The sequence below is a fragment of the Pelophylax lessonae genome, assembly GCF_965119305.1.
Source record: "Pelophylax lessonae genome assembly, contig: HAP1_SCAFFOLD_472, whole genome shotgun sequence".
In the NCBI taxonomy this organism is placed as follows: Eukaryota; Metazoa; Chordata; class Amphibia; order Anura; family Ranidae; genus Pelophylax; species Pelophylax lessonae.
The window spans coordinates 6,896-28,884 of NW_028119872.1; the positions used below are offsets into that span (position 1 = coordinate 6,896).

Genomic DNA, 21,989 nt, shown 5'->3' on the forward strand with positions numbered 1-21,989 from the left:
CAACCGAGCTTTCCCAGCTCTCCCCAACCAGCCTCTGCTGACCAAGCCGGGAACCCGGATTCAGCTGGTGAGTAAAGAGTACCTGACAGGGCCGGCACTACCACTAGGCAATTTAAGCAGCCGCCTAGGGCGCCTGGCCGTTTCTCGTCACTTCTTACCGCTCCCCTCTCTCGCCACCTCCTTTACTGTACAGCCGGCGCCGCTCAGGACCATCACTGTGTCACTCAGTGTAGGCACCGAGGCTGCAAAAATACACTGCCCAACTCATCTGTCCTGACTGACAGTAGTGAGTCACTCTCTCTCTCTCCTCCTGACCTGACACACAGTGAAAGAGGCAGCCCGTGCCTCTATGATCAGAGACACTGACAGACAGGTCACAGTCTGTGACCTGTCTGTCTCTCCCAGACTCTGTGGTGCCTGCCTGGTCCCTCCCACGATCATCCATGCTGCAAGAGTTACACAGACAGCCTCAGCCAGTGTTCCGTGAAAAAAACCCTACCCGTGAAAATCCCCTACCCTCGTCACCTCCTGTGCACGTACGTCATTCAACAGCTGAGCAGCTTCCCACTGCGCATGCTCACAGCTCCGGAGGGTATGGAATTTTCACGGGGGAAGTGTTTTTTAACGTTACACCGCATCAGCTGTTGCCGCGCGCACATTAAATCATCTCCGCTCCAACATTAAATCATCTCCGCTCCAACCCGTCAGAATTCCCTGATCTCGGCTCCAAAATGTAAAAGCGGCGGGTCTATGAAAATATAAATCATGGAGCCAAGATCATGTGGGACGCCGCACCTGCTGATGAATGACACGCGCCCGCAGGGAAATCTCAGGGTTGAAGCAGAGATGATTTAATATAGTGGCTGGGCTTGCACAGTGGGAAGCGCGGCAACAACTGATATATGTAACGTTAAAAAAATACTACCCCATGAAAATTCCCTACCCTCCGCCGCTGTGAGCATGCACAGTGGGAAGCTGCTCAGCTGTTGAATGACGTACGTGCACAGGGAGTGACGAGGGTAGGGAATTTTCATGGGGTAGGGTTTTTTAACATTACACCAGCATACATGCTGTCCTGAAGTGTCATGTCAGACATAGGAAATATAGGGGGAACCCAAAAAGCAGCAATTAAAGATGGCAGGGTGACAAAGGAGGGGAAGGCGAGAAGAGAAGAGGGGGGGGGGCGAGAAGCCACCAGAAGCACACAGAATAGAGAAGAGGGGGGGAGACCCTCACTCGAAGCTCTTTCCAAGGCTACGTTGCCTTATAGAGAGCAGCAATACAACCTCATAAAGTACCCCTCAATCAAGGAGTAGCCCAAATAGAGACACTGACTGTGAGCCCAGAGACTCATCAAGTCAGCCCTAGCACCCTCTAACAACAGTACCTGACCTTCCCGTATACACAGTCACACCATGTGAGCAGCATTCTCTTTTGTAGTTTTATAGTGGATCCAAAAGAACCAGGTGTTATGAAATTGGATGTGTCTGTTCTGAAAAGTATGGATTAGTTCCTCCATGGTTGAGATTTTGTCAGGCACCAGAACCATTCCGCAAAAATGACTGGTTGTCCGCCAACAGACAAGTAATCAGACTACGTTGACTATATACTCAAAAGGCAAGGAGACACAGAGGTACTCCTGAAAGAATCAACTGGGGACACCAAAAATAGGTGAAAAAGGTGATGGAACTTTATTGATGCACAAACAACTGAAAATCATCAAACATGGTGTATAGATGGTGTAGCATGACTCACAGTTAAAATAACTGTGAGTCATGCTACACCATCTATACACCATGTTTGATGATTTTCAGTTGTTTGTGCATCAATAAAGTTCCATCACCTTTTTCACCTATTTTTGGTGTCCCCAGTTGATTCTTTCAGGAGTACCTCTGTTTCTCCTTACCTTTTGAGTATATACTATTGTCTTTCAACGGCCACCAACTAGGTCTGTCTGGAGGGGTTTAAACTACTTTTCCTGCCACGTATCAGGCACCCCAACCCGGTGGCAACCCTTGGGAGTCTACTCCCCCCCCCCCCCCTTTTTATTACGTTGAATATATGCATGTCTAACAATTTAAAATATAGGCGCTTAGGTACTTGGAATGATAGAGTAAATAGTGAGCAGGAGTAAATTCCAGAGGAAGACTCGAGATCGCCACCATAACGCGATGGACCTCTCTAAGATGTTTGCAACACTGGGCACTGTCACTAAATATGTATCAATGTGCCAGTGTAACGCTCCTGCGTTTTTATAGTAAGCTGGATTTGCAGCTGCAGAATCTCCACTCAGTAGTCATGTAGAGATGTGTTGGAATACCAGATCCAACTCTCCAGACTCATCACTGTGGGCCTGTCTGCTTCAGCATACAGATATACACACACTCAATAAGATGTTCCTGGAGTGATGGGATGTATCTGTGTAATGTTCCGGTACCTTTGGTACCCTAAATTACACTTTCCACAAGTGTATGCGCCCCACCATTTACTTTTGGAAAGGTGCGCATACACCTTTAAGACTGGAGCTGTCATCACTCAGCGCCGGACTAGATGGCTATTTAAGGCGTCGGTTCTCACTCACATGTGTTCGTTCAAACACCCTTACCTGGATGCTAACCTTGCTTGAAGCTTCCATGCTTGCAAGCTTACCTCGCTGACGAAACCTTGCCGCGCTGATCCCTGTATCCCGCTACTGGATCATCCGCCTCTCCTGAACCACCCTTCGGCTGTATCGCTAATAGTGCTAAGTACCCCGCAGGGGAATTCTCTATAAACTTATACTAAGCTTACACTATCTAGCTCTGCATAGTAAAGACTGTTTATTACATCTGCATAACTAGATTGCTAGCTCTTGAGACTACTGCTACTTTTCTGCACTGGGTTGATCTCTTTTGTATGTCCACCTGCTATTCTGTCATCTGCTACCATACAACATTGCTAAACCTTCCTGCATCCATCTGCTACTGTCTCACCTTCAAGTGTCTATCACCTACCACCTCCACTCAACCTATCCCTCAACCTTCATCATTGTGTTACCACATACATAAAGTCATTCTAGGAACCAGCTTGCTAATTGTGTGTATTTACTGGCTGAAATAAGACCTTCCACACATGATGAGTCATTGAGGTTGGGAATGGTATCTCAGCATATCTCTTACATGACTACTGACGTGGAAACTATTTCTGCAGCTGAAAATCCACACCATATAAGAAACGCAGGAGCGTTACAGATTGAACGAACCAAAAAATGGATTGACTGACACAACTTACCTCTGCTCAGTCCCCTGAACCCAAGATAAATCCCCCTTTGGTATTTACAGGCGATCGCAAAAAATTTCGCGAATTTAAAAACGCATGTGAGTTACTTTTTTTGCTAAAACCTCGTACCTACCTTACTGATCACATTAAGGTTTGTACTATTATTTCTTACCTATCAAACGATCCTCGAGCCAGGGCAGATTCTCTTTTTGAGAAAAACGACCAACTCCTATGCCTTGTTCCTGGCAGAGCTCACTAGCCTATATGATGACCCCAATAGGCAGAGTACTGCTGATCTTCAGTTAAGATCCTTGAAACAAGGAAGGAGGCCTGTAGAAGACTTTGTCGCAGAGTTCAAGAGATGGACCCTTGATTCAGAATGGAATGATGCATCTCTGAAAACCCAATTTAGGCTTGGCCTATCAGAAGCCGTTAAGGATGAGCTCGCCCGAGCAGATCTGCCAAAAACCCTGGATGCACTAATACAACTCTGTATTACCATAGATAGAAGACTACGAGAAAGAAAGGCTGAAAAGATGGGAATGCCATTATCCGTTTCCTCTCGGAGTCTGGCCGTTGACCCCGTTCCTATGGAGATAGGAACCATACGCCCACCGCTATCAACTCTGGAAAAAGCCAAAAGACGAAATGAAAATCTCTGCTTGTACTGTGCATCCCCGGATCACAAGATAAACGTCTGTCCCCTAGTCAACAAAAAGAAGGGTGAGTGTTCACATGTCTCTCTAGGAGGATTGACAACTTCATTCACTAACCCCTACATTTCTGTTTTTTTGACATTACAGTGGGACCAGAACAGGATTACTACTAAGGCCATGATTGACACAGGATCTTGTGGAAATTATATGGATATATGTTTTGCTGCTTTAGATAACATTCCTATTATTTCTAAACTCAAACCTGTCTCAGTAAGTCTTATTACCGGTGTTCCGTTATCCTCTGGTCCGATCACCGATCAGACACAAGCACTTCTAGTCACTATTAACGAGTCTCATAGGGAGACTTCTACCTTCGATTTAATACCATCACCCCACTTTCCCATTGTGTTGGGACTTCCCTGGTTGCACACACACCAACCAACCATAGATTGGAAGAAACGGTCCTTGACCTTCCCTTCTTGTTATTGCGAGGAAACGTGTAACCTCCCGTTTTCCGGGAAGATTCTGTCTGTGGTGACAGATGAGATTGCACCACTATGTTATCAGGATCTTTCTGAGGTTTTTTTTGAGAAAAATGCTCAAGCATTACCTCCTCATCGAGACTATGATTGTAGCATTGATCTACTCCCAAATAGCAAATTGCCGTTCGGTCATGTTTATCCTCTTTCACAGGATGAACTTGCCCATCTCAAAACCTATTTGGATGAGAACTTGGAAAAAGGTTTTATTAGACCTTCCACTTCTTCCACAGCAGCAGGACTCTTTTTTGTTCGCAATAAAGATTCAAGTCTCAGACCTATCATCGACTACAGGAAATTGAATGCTATCACAATAAAAGATCGCTATCCTCTACCGCTTATCCCTGAGCTCATTGAGCAGGTGCGTGGAGCTACCTATTTTTCAAAATTAGACCTGAAAGGAGCATACAATCTCATTCGAATCCGTGATGGACACAAGTGGAAGACTGCATTCAGAACTAGATACGGATTGTTCGAATATCTTGTGATGCCATTCGGCCTATGCAATGCCCCTGCAGTTTTCCAACGATTTATAAACAATATTTTTAAAGACTTACTAGATGTCTGTGTTGTAGTATATCTGGACGATATACTTATATATTCACGGACCCTGTCTGAACACATAAGACATGTAAGACTTGTATTATCGAGATTGCTTGCACATAATCTTTATGTGAAGCTGAAGAAATGCTTGTTCCATAAAGATGAGGTACTCTTTCTAGGCTACATAATATCCAAAACAGGAATCGAGATGGACATGAGTAAAATATCCTGCATTCAGGATTGGCCTACACCTACACGCAAGGCGCTACAGCGATTCCTGGGATTTGCAAATTTCTACAGGAAGTTCATAAAAAACTTTTCTGCTATTGTGAGACCCCTCACACAGCTCACTAGCATAAAAATACCATTTAAATGGTCAGAAGAAGCAAATAAGGCTTTCCACTTGTTAAAGACAAGGTTTACTTCCGCTCCCATATTACGCCATCCAGACCCATCCCTCCAATACATTCTGGAGGTAGATGCGTCAAACATGGCAGTAGGAGCAATACTCTCCCAACGACCTACCCACACTTCACCACTTCATCCAGTCGCTTTTTTTTCTAAATCCCTGAGCAGTCCCGAGATAAATTACCCCGTGGGTGAAAAGGAACTGCTTGCTATAAAATTGGCTCTGGAGAATTGGCGACATTTTCTCGAAGGCACCCAACTACCAATAATTATATACACGGACCATAAAAACCTCCAATATCTTCAGACTAGCAAAACTCTCTTGCATCGACAGGTACGATGGTCACTATTCTTTCTAAGGTTTAACTTCCTAGTGACCTACACACCTGCAGATAAGAACAAAAAGGCGGATGCACTATCACGACTAACTGAAGAAAACTACTTTGAAATCCCTTCCGTTCCTATAATACCTCACAAACGCATTATTGGAGTTGTCCGTTCCTTAAAGGAAGAGGTTCTGCATGGTATAAGTTTGGATTCACCCCCACCACAACTAAATACTGATGCAGAAGGCTTCTTCTACTACAATGACAAACTTTACATACCACCTACCCTACGCACCAAGATCTTGGAATTATCGCATGATGTGCCTATGGCAGGACATATGGGTATGACAAAGACTTTCAATTTGATTTCTCGACAATTCTGGTGGCCTGACATGAAAACATCTATACAAAAATTCGTCTCTTCATGCAATGTCTGTGCCAGGTCCAAAATTGACACTATGAGACCATCCGGTCTACTATGCAGTCTACCAATACCCCAAACTCCATGGGAGGTTTTGTCATTGGACTTCATCGTAGAATTGCCTCCTTCCAAAGGATTTAATACCATCTTGGTGTCAGTGGACCATCTGACAAAGATGGCACATTTCATTGCTATTCGCAGACTACCTTCGTCCAAACAAACGGCAGAACTCCTGATGAAACATGTCTTCAGATTACATGGTATCCCAAAAACTCTTCTGTCTGACCGTGGATCCCAATTTATTTCTAAATTCTGGCAAGAACTATGTCACATACTACGGATTGAGTGGAAGCTCACTTCTCCTTACCATCCGCAGACCAACGGACAGACTGAAAGAGTCAACCAATGCATCGAGCAGTATTTACGTTGTTACACTTCTTACCAACAGGATGATTGGTTGGATCTTCTCCCCCTGGCAGAATTTGCCTACAACAACGCAACTCACAGTACAACCAAGCAGAGTCCGTTCTACTTGAACTATGGGTTCCATCCCTCTATTCTCCCTCCACGCATCCTTCCTTCAAATAACCCAGTAGCCTCAGACTATCTTACCCAAATAAAGGATTCTCTGGGTTTACTAAATACTACCATTGCACACGCTCACAGTCAACAAAAGAAGTACTATGATCTTCGTAGAAGACCTTCTCCACAGTATACTATCGGGGACCTCGTTTGGCTCTCAACAAAAAACTTGAGACTGAAGATCCCTAGCAAAAAGCTTGGACCTCTGTTCTTGGGACCTTTCCCAATCAAGAAACTTATTGGAAAAGCTGCAGTGCAGCTTACATTGCCAATGGACCTAAAAATCCATCCCATTTTCCATGTGTCGCTACTAAAACCCCATGTTCCGGACCAAGGAATAAGGCCTAATATTCCACCTCCCCCTCCTGTACAAGTTGAAGGTGGAGAAGAATACGAGATAAAAGAGATTCTGGATTCTCGTATCTACAGAAGAAGACTTCAGTACTTGGTTAGATGGAAGAACTATGGGCCCCAAGACGACACCTGGCTAAACACCTCTGACATACATGCCCCTAGATTAATCCGCAATTTTCATGCGAGATACCCAGACAAACCAGCTCCAGAGGCCTTCAGGAGCAGGCCTTAAGGGGGGGGTATTGTAATGTTCCGGTACCTTTGGTACCCTAAATTACACTTTCCACAAGTGTATGCGCCCCACCATTTACTTTTGGAAAGGTGCGCATACACCTTTAAGACTGGAGCTGTCATCACTCAGCGCCGGACTAGATGGCTATTTAAGGCGTCGGTTCTCACTCACATGTGTTCGTTCAAACACCCTTACCTGGATGCTAACCTTGCTTGAAGCTTCCATGCTTGCAAGCTTACCTCGCTGACTAGATTGCTAGCTCTTGAGACTACTGCTACTTTTCTGCACTGGGTTGATCTCTTTTGTATGTCCACCTGCTATTCTGTCATCTGCTACCATACAACATTGCTAAACCTTCCTGCATCCATCTGCTACTGTCTCACCTTCAAGTGTCTATCACCTACCACCTCCACTCAACCTATCCCTCAACCTTCATCATTGTGTTACCACATACATAAAGTCATTCTAGGAACCAGCTTGCTAATTGTGTGTATTTACTGGCTGAAATAAGACCTTCCACACATGATGAGTCATTGAGGTTGGGAATGGTATCTCAGCATATCTCTTACATGACTACTGACGTGGAAACTATTTCTGCAGCTGAAAATCCACACCATATAAGAAACGCAGGAGCGTTACAATCTGACAGTATGGAGGTGATGTGCTGAAGGGACAGGTGTGAGCAGTGACAGTAATGGTAAGGACTTGATAGTATTGTTCAGGAGAGTAGTAGATGGTAATAGGTAGAATGCAGATAGGTTAGTAATCATGTATGGTAACAGGTGGTAAGGACAGCAGATGACATATACAGGATAGACTAACCCAGTGCAAGGATAGATGGTAGTAGACTCAAGAGCTAGCAATCTATGTAACAGTGCAGATGATAGAATTAGTATGCATAGATAGTAACAGTCCTTAATGTGCAGAAGTAGATAGTGTAAGTTAGTTATGGAGGTTTCCCCTGTGGGGTACTTATCACTAGTAAGGTTAGTAAGTAGAGGGCAAAGAAAATGGCCTCTGCCCCCACCTATTACTGGCCTTCATAGCAAAGAACACATGGAAGGGCAACGCACATGAAACAAACAAAGATAAAATTCCCAGTTCAATTTGCCAACCAGTCTGCTTACCAACCACATTGGCCTGTCTAACAGTTTGCGTCAATACAGGGGTTTAGTTAGCACACATTTGCAAACGCATGTGAAAGCTGCAGGGCCACGTCAAGGCTCCCTGTTACCTGCAGTCCTAACTCTAATGAATTTTAAAGAGTCTCCACAGTGGGAGCACATGCAAGCTAATGGATAGATAGGGGGCAGGTGAGCCTGGAGGTGGCCCATCCCTCCTGAAAGGTAATTGGGGGCATAATGGAAGCCCAGCTGATAGTATTACAGCAAAGGCACCCAGTATGTCCACTCACCAGTACACATATACAACAAAGAAAATGGCCTCTGCCCCCACCTATTACTGGCCTTCATAGCAAAGAACACATGGAAGGGCAACGCACATGAAACAAACAAAGATAAAATTCCCAGTTCAATTTGCCAACCAGTCTGCTTACCAACCACATTGGCCTGTCTAACAGTTTGCGTCAATACAGGGGTTTAGTTAGCACACATTTGCAAACGCATGTGAAAGCTGCAGGGCCACGTCAAGGCTCCCTGTTACCTGCAGTCCTAACTCTAATGAATTTTAAAGAGTCTCCACAGTGGGAGCACATGCAAGCTAATGGATAGATAGGGGGCAGGTGAGCCTGGAGGTGGCCCATCCCTCCTGAAAGGTAATTGGGGGCATAATGGAAGCCCAGCTGATAGTATTACAGCAAAGGCACCCAGTATGTCCACTCACCAGTACACATATACAACAAAGAAAATGGCCTCTGCCCCCACCTATTACTGGCCTTCATAGCAAAGAACACATGGAAGGGCAACGCACATGAAACAAACAAAGATAAAATTCCCAGTTCAATTTGCCAACCAGTCTGCTTATCAACCCCAATCTATCCATTAGCTTGCATGTGCTCCCACTGTGGAGACTCTTTAAAATTCATTAGAGTTAGGACTGCAGGTAACAGGGAGCCTTGACGTGGCCCTGCAGCTTTCACATGCGTTTGCAAATGTGTGCTAACTAAACCCCTGTATTGACGCAAACTGTTAGACAGGCCAATGTGGTTGGTAAGCAGACTGGTTGGCAAATTGAACTGGGAATTTTATCTTTGTTTGTTTCATGTGCGTTGCCCTTCCATGTGTTCTTTGCTATGAAGGCCAGTAATAGGTGGGGGCAGAGGCCATTTTCTTTGTTGTATATGTGTACTGGTGAGTGGACATACTGGGTGCCTTTGCTGTAATACTATCAGCTGGGCTTCCATTATGCCCCCAATTACCTTTCAGGAGGGATGGGCCACCTCCAGGCTCACCTGCCCCCTATCTATCCATTAGCTTGCATGTGCTCCCACTGTGGAGACTCTTTAAAATTCATTAGAGTTAGGACTGCAGGTAACAGGGAGCCTTGACGTGGCCCTGCAGCTTTCACATGCGTTTGCAAATGTGTGCTAACTAAACCCCTGTATTGACGCAAACTGTTAGACAGGCCAATGTGGTTGGTAAGCAGACTGGTTGGCAAATTGAACTGGGAATTTTATCTTTGTTTGTTTCATGTGCGTTGCCCTTCCATGTGTTCTTTGCTATGAAGGCCAGTAATAGGTGGGGGCAGAGGCCATTTTCTTTGTTGTATATGTGTACTGGTGAGTGGACATACTGGGTGCCTTTGCTGTAATACTATCAGCTGGGCTTCCATTATGCCCCCAATTACCTTTCAGGAGGGATGGGCCACCTCCAGGCTCACCTGCCCCCTATCTATCCATTAGCTTGCATGTGCTCCCACTGTGGAGACTCTTTAAAATTCATTAGAGTTAGGACTGCAGGTAACAGGGAGCCTTGACGTGGCCCTGCAGCTTTCACATGCGTTTGCAAATGTGTGCTAACTAAACCCCTGTATTGACGCAAACTGTTAGACAGGCCAATGTGGTTGGTAAGCAGACTGGTTGGCAAATTGAACTGGGAATTTTATCTTTGTTTGTTTCATAGTAAGTAGAGGGGTCCAGTAGTGAGGGAGTGATCCGGTAGCGAGATACGGGATCAGTAGCGAGGTTCCGGTCTGTTCCAGGTAAAGGCAAATAGCTGGAGGCTCTGGCAGCGAGACAAGGCTTGTGAGCATGTGGTAACAATAGTGAAAGCAGTATGCCAAGAGTGATCGGGTAGCGAAATACAGGATCAGATAGTGAAACAAGTTCAGGTAGCGAGATACAAGAGCGAGTGACATCAGGTATGGTTGCTTCACAGACGGCTTGAACGAACTAACCATGCGGTTAGAACGAACAATGTGAGAGAGAAAGCCGGCGATTGAAATAGCCGCTGAGCGTGTAACGCTCCTGCGTTTCATGTATGGTGTGGATTTTCAGCTGCAGAAATATTCCACTTCAGTAGTCATGTAAGAGAGATGCTGAGATACCATTCCCAACCTCAATGACTCATCATGTGTGGAAGGTCTTAATTCAGCTAGTAAATACACACACTCAACAAGCTGGTTCCTAGAGTGACTTTATGTATGTAGTAACACAGTGATGAAGATTTAAGAGACAGGTTGAGTGGAGGTGGTAGATGACAGACACTTGAAGGTAAGACAGTAGCAGATGGATGCAGGCAGGTTTAGCAATCATGTATGGTAGCAGATGACAGAGTAGCAGGTGGACATACAAGAGAGATCAACCCAGTGCAGGAATAAGTAGCAGTAGTCTTAAGAGCTAGCAATCTAGATATGCAGATGTGATAAATAGTCTTTACTATGCAGAGCTAGATAGTGTAAGCTTAGTATAAGTTTATAGAGGGTTCCCCTGCGGGGTACTTAGCACTAATAGCAATACAGCCGAAGGTTGGTTCAGGAGGAGCGGATGATCCGGAAGCGGGATACAGGGATCAGCGCAGCGAGGTTCCGTCAGCGAGGTATGCTTGCAAGCACGAAAGCTTCAAGCCAAGTTAGCATCCAGGTAAGGGTGTTTGAACGAACACATGTGAGTGAGAACCGGCGATTTAAATAGCCATCTAGTCCGGCGCTGAGTGATGACAGCTTCAGTCTTAAAGGTGTATGCGCACCTTTCCAAAAGAGAATGGTGGGGCGCATACACTTGTGAAAAGAGTAATTTACCACCGATGACCTGATTGGGTTAAGAAGTAATTGGGCGAGGATTGGTCAAGATGTGTCTTTGAACATTAATTTTCCTTATAAATTTTTGAATATCTATGAAGGTGTTAAATTTTTTCATGGACCTAGGGGGAACAAACTTAAGTCCTCTATCCAAAGTATATAGTTCTGATTCTGACAATTGGACCTTACTTAGATTGAATATACCTGATTGAGTTAGGTTCGTTGTCTTTTTCCTTTTGCGCCTCCCCCCTCTGGTGCCTCTCTTTGGTCGGGACCTCTCTTCCCGTTTTGATTTTCTCTGGGAAAATCCCAACGATGACTCGGCCCAGGTTGGGATTGGTTGTAATTATAAGGAGACATATTTTTAGAATCGACCTCATCATCAAAGTAAGGAGAATGATTTCCCCTATAAGATTGTTTTTGTAATGGGGACTTTTTATAATGATTGCCACACATATTAGTTAAGGCATAAGGAAAGGGAATTTTTAAGGCTTTTATTCTTCATACTCGTCTTGGCAAGCGCTTGTAAAGAGTCCCTGGTTGAAAGAGACAAGCAAGATTTCAAACACCCCAGATGGGACTCGAACCCACAATCCCTGGCTTAGGAAGCCAGTGCCTTATCCATTAGGCCACTGGGGCTTGTTTTTAATGAATTTTTAATGGGCTTGAATTTCTAAGGCTTTTATTCTTTCTTTTTTTTTTTCTTTTTGTTTTTTTGTTTTTTCCTTTTTAAATCTCTTTTTATAAAAAAAAAAATTTTTATAGCCAACAAGTCATACAAACATAACAAAGAAGAATGATCATAATATCAAAATCTATGCTCTATAGTAATATAAAGAATAGAAAAAAAAAAAAAAAAAAAGGGGGAAAGAATATAGTTTCTCAACATCTTAACATATTAACATGGGCTGGTCCGATTGATTAATTTTTTTTTTTTACTATTGCTATTGGAGATGGGTGTTCCCATATATATCCTAAAATGTTGGTCCGTCAACACTGCATACGTCCATATAATACCTTAATATAGGCAGAGAATAAGTCAGGAAATCAATTTAAACAAGAAGGTGGTTGCATTATTCAGGCCTACGAATCACTTATCTTTAGTTTTCCCAAAGTTCGTTCTATTTCTGCTTTAAAGTACCAGTCCGTGTATCTGAAAGGTTTCATAAAGTATTGAATGTCCACGTCTGCAAGTTCTTGCTCTATAAAGGATTGCCATTTGTCAAAGAATGTTTTTGTGGAGATATAATGTTGTAAAACTGTATCCGTTCGTTCCTTATGCAATAATGACCAAAGCTCCCTTTTAAGAGCAGATAGAGTAGAGGGACTAGGCTGGATCCATGATTTTAGGATGGTCCTCTTAGCCGCCAAAAAACATAGATGTATCCACGGCGGGACAGTGGATGATAAGTTTGCCTGAGAGGTATTATTTGGCAAGTTTATTCCGAATAGCATAAGATGCGGAGATTTCCGTAGGTCGGTATTCATTACCGCATTGGCATAGTGCACTACTCTATCCCAGAATGGAATCACTCTAGGACAGTGCCAAAATCTATGAGCCAGTGTGGGCCTGATAGACTTACAGAGAGGACATATAGCTTTAGTTCTCTTATCTTTTGTGAAGAGGGCTGGAATATAGGCTTTATGAATAAATTTAAATTGAGTCTCTCTCCATATTTCGTTCACCGTAACTGTCCTGATAAGCCTATAGCCCTGAAGTATCAGATGTGAAAACTCTAATCCAGGAAAATCGATATGCCACTTTTCAAACATTCTATCTGTAGAGGGGGGGGGGGGGGCAGTTCGTCTTGCAATAATTTTAATATTGTGGATATTGAGTAGGACCTCTGTTGTATCAGAGTGTCAATCATTGTATGTTGAAAGCCCTCTAACAGGCTTGGCGCAAATGTAGATATATACGAAGTTGCTTGGTGGTAGGCCAGGAAGTGAGATTTAGGAAGATCATATTCTGCAGCAAGATCCTGAAAAGATTTAAATTTAAGTCTGGAGGTCCCGCTTTCCATTTGTATCAAAGAGTATGCTTTCACCAAGCCCTTAGATTTCCAATATTCAAAGGCTAGATGGTCCCTTGCCTGGGGAAACATTGGATTTCCCATCAATGATAGATACTTTGAAATGCCTAGTGGAACATGTAATTTCTTGAGGTTTCCCTCCAGGCTATAAAAGTATCTCTTAGCAAAACATGTTGTTGTATAGTTTTTGGTAAAGATGAGAATTTGCTATGCAGAATGCCCGCCAAACTCAGAGGATGAGCTATTTGCTCCTCCAAAGTGTTGTTAGTGTAACAATTTCCCTCCCCAAGCCAGTCCAGCCCATACCTCAACAAACATGCAAGATTATACAGTCTAACATTTGGAAGACCAGCCCCCCCCCCCCCATGTTCTTCGGGAGATGCAACTTTTCCAGCAAGATTCGCGGGGGTTTGCCTTGCCAAATACATTTTGAGAAAGCTCTGTTCAACATTTGAACATCCTTATGCTTCAATAGAAGCGGTATGGTTTTTATTCTTCATACTCGCCTTGGCAAGCGCTTGTATAGAGTCCCTGGTTGAAAGAGACAAGCAAGATTTCAAACACCCCAGATGGGACTCGAACCCACAATCCCTGGCTTAGGAAGCCAGTGCCTTATCCATTAGGCCACTGGGGCTTGTTTTTTATAATGATTGCCACACATATTAGTTAAGGCATGAGGAAAGGGAATTTCTAAGGCTTTTATTCTTCATACTCACCTTGGCAAGCGCTTGTAAAAAGTCCCTGATTGAAAGAGACAAGATTTCAAACACCCCAGATGGGACTATGTAGACCCCTTATGTATTTATACATGGTGATCATATCCTCCCTTAATCTCCTCTTCTCAAGAGAGAATAAATTCAGTTCCTCAAATTTATCCTCATAACTGAGCTCCTCCATGCCTCATATCAGTTTGGTTGCCCTTCTCTGCACTTTCTCCAGCTCCCCGATGTCTGGAGAACTGGTGCCCAAAACTGAACTGCATATTGCAGATGAGGTCCTACTAATGATTTGTACAGGGGCAAAATTATATCTCTCTCTGGAGTCCATGCCTCGGTTAATACAAGAAAGGACTTTGCTTGCTTTGGAAACCGCAGCTTGACATTGCATGCTATTAATAAGCTTATGATTATTATTGTTATATAGGATTTATGTAGTGCCAACAGTTTGCGCAGCGCTTGATCTACCAGAAAACCCAGATCCTTCTTCACCATTCACTTCCCCCAGTTGCACTCCCCCTAGTATGTATGATGCATACATATTCTTAGCCCCCAAGTGCATAACTTTACAATTATCAACATTAAACCTCATTTGCCACAAAGTTGCCCAATGAAACAGTGCATTGAGGTCGACTTGTAAGTTGGAGACATCCCGTAAGGAATTTATTCCACTGCAAAGCTTGGTGTCATCTGCAAAGACTGAAATGGTACTTTTAATCCCAGACCCTATATCATTTATAAAGATATTAAAAAGTAAGGGTCCCAACACTGAACCTTGGGGTACACCACTGATAACCTTAGACCATTCAGAATCAAAATCGTTAACCACTACTCTCTGAATACACTTTTAGTTGTATTTCGTTTTCTATCCATTTACAAACTGATCTTTCCAAGCCTATAGACTTTACCTTACACATTAGCCGTGTGTAGGGAACTGTGTCAAACGCTTTTGCAAAATCCAAGTATACTACATCCACAGCCATCCCTCTGTCCAAGGTTTTACTTACCTCCTCATAAATAGAAATCGGATTTGTCTGACAACTTCTGTCTTTCATGAATCCATGCTGTCTGTTATGTAAAATACTTTTTCCAGCAAGAACTCATCTATGTGGGCTTTTATTAAACTCTCCAGTATCTTCCCGACTTTAGAAGTTAAACTACTGGTCTTGATAAAGACTGTGATCCCTTTTTAAATATAGGCACCACATTGGCCTTACGCCAATCCAGTGGTACTATTCTAGTCAAATGAAAAGTCCCATTAAAAAGTCCCTAAAAATGAAACAATGACTTTGAAATGACAGAGCTCAATTCTTTTAGGATCCGTGGGTGTATGCCATCCAGGTTCAGGTGCTTTATTCTGTCGAAATAATTCTAGACCGTATCACTTTTGAGCCATTATGGATCATTTAGGGCTGTGTCAATACCATCCCCATTATGGTTATGAGCTCCCCCATGCTCCTTTGTATACACAGAGCTGAAGAAAGTATTTAATAAATGTGCCTTCTCTTTGTCCCCAGTCACCCACTCCAGATTATTTTGTAAAGGGCCTACATGCTCAAACTTGATTTTTTTACTGTTAATATATTTCAAGAATTTTTGGGGGTTTGTCCTACTATCTTTTGCAATCTGTCGTTCGTTTATAATTTTTGCATCCTTGATTTCCTTTTTACATATTCTATTATATTCTTTGTAACATTTAAATGATGATAGTGTTCCTTCATTTTTGTATTTGTTTAAAAGCTCTTTTTTGATTTTTTTATATAAGTGCAGACTAAAGGTACTTATACATCGCCGGTATGCATTCTGGTACTGATAGGATATCACAGAGGGATGCTAACTGCACACCTATTGGTAATTAGTTATCATGAGTGTTAGGCGAATGGTTTGGGCCGAGCGAAAGTTCAGCCTGTTCAGCAAACACCTTCATTTTCGGGGTGCTTGGCAGATTGTTTGCTCGCCGAGTGACCCACAATGCACTGCGTGCTGCACAGTGCATTCTAGGGCCCTAATTGGATGAAGTGTTGCACCGCTTTACTGATAAGGGCACAGAGCAATGTCAGAGCCCTGATTGGACAAAGTGATGATGACTTTATCCAATCACGGCTCAGTGATTATAGTCCCACCCCACACTATAAAAGGATCCTTTCCAAGGGAAGCTTTTGCAGTGCGTTGTTGGAGTGGAAGATAGATAGAGCAGGGCTCAGTTTGCTACTAGTGAGTTAATGTGTTCACTGATTGTGACTCTGAGTGTAGAGTTAGTGTAGTGCAGTGTTTTAGTGCTATATACAGTGCTTTATACACCTTTATTTTTTTGGTAGCTGCATGTTTTTTTTTGTCCCCTGCCTGCTCCCTTTTTTTTTAAATTGTCAGCCAGAGTTTTCTGACTGTGACGCTGGTGTTCCCCTTTTATTTATTTATTTATTTTTAATAGTTTTTTCATTTCTGTCAGCGTCAGTCCTCAATTTAAAGTGCACCAAACACCACTTTTCATTCAATAAAGTGCATACAATCATACATTTCCCAGTTTCTATTAAATGTGGGTAATAAGATCCTCTCCCCCCCTCCCCTGCCATCATGTCTGGAAGGCCAACCAGGAGAGGCAGATGTTCCCATGCCACTATGAGGGGCCCAGCAGTGTCTGTGTCCACAGGCAAAGGTGGACATGGTCTGTCCTCAGACAAAGCATAATTTCCTCTGTTTAGTGATGTTGCCCATGCTATCCCGCCACAGCATGCAAGGGAGGTGGTGGACTGGCTTACTAAACCATCCTCATCCTCTATGACCCAAGTTGACACTAGTGCGCAGTCCACTGCAGCTGCCAGAGCAGGTTATTCTGCCTCTAGAAGGTTGTGGGATGAAGGCACCACCAAAGACCAATTTTTCCACAACTGTTTTTGACGGGGCCATCATATTTCAATTCTTTACAGCAAGGCAATTCTTGCATTAATCAAGAGTACCTCCACAGGGTTACAGTGTAAAGGCACCACCAACACCCAAAGCCCAATTTTTCTGCACCTGCTACTTCTATCCAAAGTCTGCAAAAGAGACACCACAATTTATACAAAAAAAAATCTCTAATCTTGTTCCGAGTGCAATACATTGTGGCCCCCAAGCCGTTGTCTTACCTCTGTGCTTGCCAACAAGGGTTTCTCCACCAAGTACTAAGTCATGTTTTGCTTGGGGATCAAATACTTATTTTACTCACTGAACTGCAACTCAATTTATAACATTTGTATCATGTGATTTATTTGTGATATTCTGTCTGTATGATTTAAAATACACCTATGATAAAAAAAATTATAGACCCTTCATTTCTTAATTTCAAGTGGGCAAACTTACAAAATCTGCAGGGGATCAAATAACTATTTTCCAGACTGTAATAGCAATATTTCATAGGTGTGGGACTGCCGTGGAAGCTGAGAATTACTGTTGTATTTTCCGCCACTTCATTGTTTACTGTGGTCTTCCAGGTCCTGTGCCGATTGGTTGCTGTTCTGCATAGTAAACACTCAGCATGGTTGCCATTCACAGAAAACCTTGTGTTTTTTCAATAAATACAAGGCATTCTCTGACTTGACAAGGTGGGGATCATGATGTTAGCACCCCACCTCTCCACCTAACCAATCAGAGAATGCCATATTATCATTGAAAATAAACAGTGTTCTGTGAATGGCAGCCCTGCTGAGTGAGCAACAACCCTTGTTCACTATGCAAAAGAGCGGATGCTCAGTATTGGACCTGGAAAATAATGTTGAACACTGTGAAAGCAATGAGTATATTGTGATTCTCTGCTTCCACAGCAGTCCCATAGGTATGGAATATGTATACTTACAATGCTTCAATGTAACCGATGCTACTTATCCAATGTAACCATGTAATAAAAACCATACTTGGAATTCAGCTTAAACCATTTCCCTCCTGTAGGACGTACCCATATGCCCTCGGGTTGAAGTGATTATACCAGGGCAATGGCTGCAGCTGCAGTCATGACATCAGTATCAATCTTTTCAGCTGGTAATGCTGAATCATGTAAAAGCAATCTAATTGCTTTTACATGTGGTGGAAAGGGTCCCCACCACCTTCCGCTGCCTTTCTGGGCTCTCCCATTCCACCAGGAAGCCAGAGACTGAAGCCACCGGCTGACCATAGAGATGAAGGAGGACCAAAACTTCCTCAATCATCTTTATGGTCTATGAAACTGGAAACGACCAGGATATTTTTCCAGTTTTGGTTTGAGGTTTTCAAACCATTACCAGCTTAACAGGATCTGATCAAACTCATCTCAGTTTGACCAGATGCTTTTAAGGGCAGATGAGAGATCTGGGGTCTAAAAGTTCCAACTATGGAGATTTTTAAGTACTGTAGTTTGTCGCTATTCAACGGGTGTTTGGTATCTATTTATTCAGTGGAAAATCATCTTTTTATAGTTTATTAAAAAAAAATGGCTATTATATTGTGTTTTTGTACATTAGAATTCATTAATGTGCATTTTTTCCCAAAAATTTGCGTTTGAAAAAGCCACTGCACAAATACCGTGTGACATAAAAAAATTGCAAAACCCCATTTGATTCTCTAGGGCTTCTGCTTAGAAATAGATAGTTTGGGGGTCTAAGTGATTTTCTAGCAAAACAAAAAAATGCAAATACTCCAAGGACCTAATGACTAACAGACAAACTAAGTCACCCTCTTCCACTTTAAAGAACAAAACCGTTAAAAGGTCATTGTCGGCTAATGTGAAGTTTAATATACAATTTTTATCTTCAGATGGGACAAAACAGAAGGCTGAGTTAGTGAGGGAAGAGAAAGAGCCTACAGACAGACAGTTCAGGTATAGAGAAGTCAAAAAGATTTGGCAGGAAAGCAAACAATGCCCAAAACCTGGCCTGGCTTGGGAGGAAAGGGCTCAGCTTAGTCAGCTGGGAACAGTCATAAATGGAGTCAACCCCAAGAAGACAGTAGACTATGACCCAGGTTCCCATTCCAGGCCACAGCAAGTCTCAAAGCCTTCTGGTTCAAGCAGTGCAAGATCATCCATTCCAAGGCCGAACAGTGTGGTGGAAATGCAAAGATGGAGCTACATAACTATCTCAAAACCTCTATCGCCTTCAGGACACCAACAAGGCTCTTCAGAGATTGGCAGTTTATTTCCAGCTGTAGAGTCTCACCTTATGAAACATTCTCCAAGATCTGGGAGAAGATGTGATAATTCTCCCAACACTCTTACCACGAGAGCCCTGGTATTGGAGGCCAGAAATGGAAGACAAAGTTCCCTGCCAGCGGAAATACATCCACAGGGAGTCAAAATCCAGACTCACCAAGCAGAGAAGATAACGTCTTCTCCCAGACAAGACAACAGAACACAACAAGGTGACAACGTGAGTTCACACGTCATAAATTCATCATGGTCATCTCCAATGCTTGGGAATCCTGAAATAAAAAGTCCTGTCCATGAATTTGGCAAAAAGCAAACAAAAACATCTGGTACCTTTACAGCCCCTCATACTACAATCCCAGTTATCAGCATCCCAACGGCACAAACAGATACTTCCGAATAAATGTTTCTATCAGATTTTTTCAGATTTTTGTTTGCATCAAAATAATTATTACTTTATTTTTTTTTTTTAGGTATCCAAGTTTGTATCAGTAATGAAACAATTAAAAATGCAGGAAAATATAAAAGCTTTAATATATATTTTTGTAGAGTTTCTAATCGCAGCTTGACGATGGGCTGGTGACCAAGTTGTATTAACCACTTAACCACCGGAAGATTTAACCAGGCCATTTTTTGAGATATGGCACTGCGTTAATTTAACTGACAACACTGTACCCAAATAAAATGTATGTCCCTTTTTCCCCCACAAAGAGAGATTTCTTTTGAGGGTCTGCAGTTTTTATTTTTTGCACTATAAACAAAAAAAGACCAACAATTTAAAAAAAAAAAAAAACTATATTTTTTACTTTTTGCTATGAAACATATCCAATAACAAACATTGTAAAAAATCAAATGTCTTCATAAATTTAGGCCAATATGTATTCTACTACATATTTTTTGTTAAAAATAAAAAAGAAATCTGAATAAGTGTATATTGATTGGTTTGTTATAGCGTCTACAAACTATGCAATTTTTTTTTGTACTAGCAATGGCGGAAATTAGTGACTTATAGTGGGACTGCGATATTGCAGCAGACATTTTGACACTGACATTTTTTTGGGCATCACTGACACTAATAAAGTGATCAATGCTAAAAATATGCATTGTCACTGTACTAATGACAGGGGATAACATCAGGGGCGATCAAAGGGTTAACAGTGTGCCTAGTTGGTGTTTTTATAAACTGTGGAAGTTAATAGGGGAAGAAATGCTATGCAGGGACTCAAATTCCATCCCTTCCCTCCTGTCAGAACGGCGATCTGCCTTGTTTACATAAGAAGATTGCAGTTCTGTGTCTTTTCGTGCCGGTTGACAAATATGCAATGCGGGAACCCTGCAAATCCGCAGCGGGTTCCCGCATCGCACTCAACTCGCAGGCAGTTCAAACTGCCATATGCGAATCGCTGGGGGCGTCAATACAAAGTTAACAACACCCCCAGATTGGTTCGCATATGGCAGTGCGAACTGTCAATTCGGACATGAATCTGATCGCATAAGTGTGAACACCCATGTGATCCGATTCTGGTGCGGACCAAAAAAAGGGTCCTGTGTGACTTTGGTCCAAATGCAATGGGAATTCAGCCATACAATCTGTACGGCTGAATTTGCAACGCTCATATATTATATGTGATTTGCAGAGCAGTGCACTGCGAATGCGATGACAGACATCACATGGTATATGTGTAAACCGGCACTTTCTCACAATATGTGGGTTCCGGCGGAGATCGAGTCTGGGATACATACTGATCAGCTTTCGCTGTGTGTAAGAGGGAGCAAGCCCCCGGCGCGTGCATGTGCGTCCCATACCTGGAAGTGTCGGATCCTGTATATATACGTGATTCGGCACACAGGTGCCGTCCTGTAGCAGTATAATTGCTATAGGGCAAACCTAAACTGGGTAATTGCAGTAGAGCACAGTAAGGCCACTGCGATGTCTGGTCTACAAGACCGACTGAATTACAGTTAAAACGGTATTTCAACACCGTGTTTAGTTGGTTGCCCGGAACTCATCTTTCATTTCCTATCACCCCCTGCACACCTGTTGAAATGTCAAATCAGGCTGATGGTTGAAGTGTTGGCACTCACTACTGCAATGGGAGAGGAAAGACCGCAGGATTTAAAATCTACCTGCAGCTAGTAGTATCAGATCCTGCCAGCCGGTGTTCAGTTGGAAAAATGTTTAGCACATAAAAGGCCAGGCAGAGGAGTCCTGATAGATGTCAAAGAGCAGTGGCGGCTGGTGCTCCATGGGCCGGAGGGGGGGATGTCAGACGGACCGCAACATACTACCCCCCGGACCACACCAGGCCACACACCATAACCCCCCACCCCCGGCGCCGGCTCACTCACCCTGCCTGGACATATAGAGGGAAGGCAGGGAGCAGCAGCAAACGGCTGCTTCGTTTTCCTCAATGGCCAATGCCATGGCTTCTCCTTTCGGTCAATCGGGAAACGGGTGTCAGGACCCGCTCCCTGATTGGCCAGGAGGAGGATTCGTGTGACAATAGCAAATATTCATTCGCTATTGTCACACAACTGGGTGGGCTCACTGCGCCCCCAACCCACCCTTTTT

General features: G+C 43.1%; 1 protein-coding gene across 1 annotated transcript; it reads left to right on the forward strand.

Annotated features, from left to right (window-relative positions):
- Nucleotides 1-18,889: 18,889 nt before the first annotated feature.
- Nucleotides 18,890-19,820, forward strand: LOC309543890 (uncharacterized protein; the record flags this gene model as incomplete). Its single annotated transcript, XM_082276305.1, has 1 exon — nucleotides 18,890-19,820. A coding segment is annotated over one exon (931 nt), but the record flags the coding sequence as incomplete, so codon positions are not given.
- Nucleotides 19,821-21,989: the final 2,169 nt, after the last annotated feature.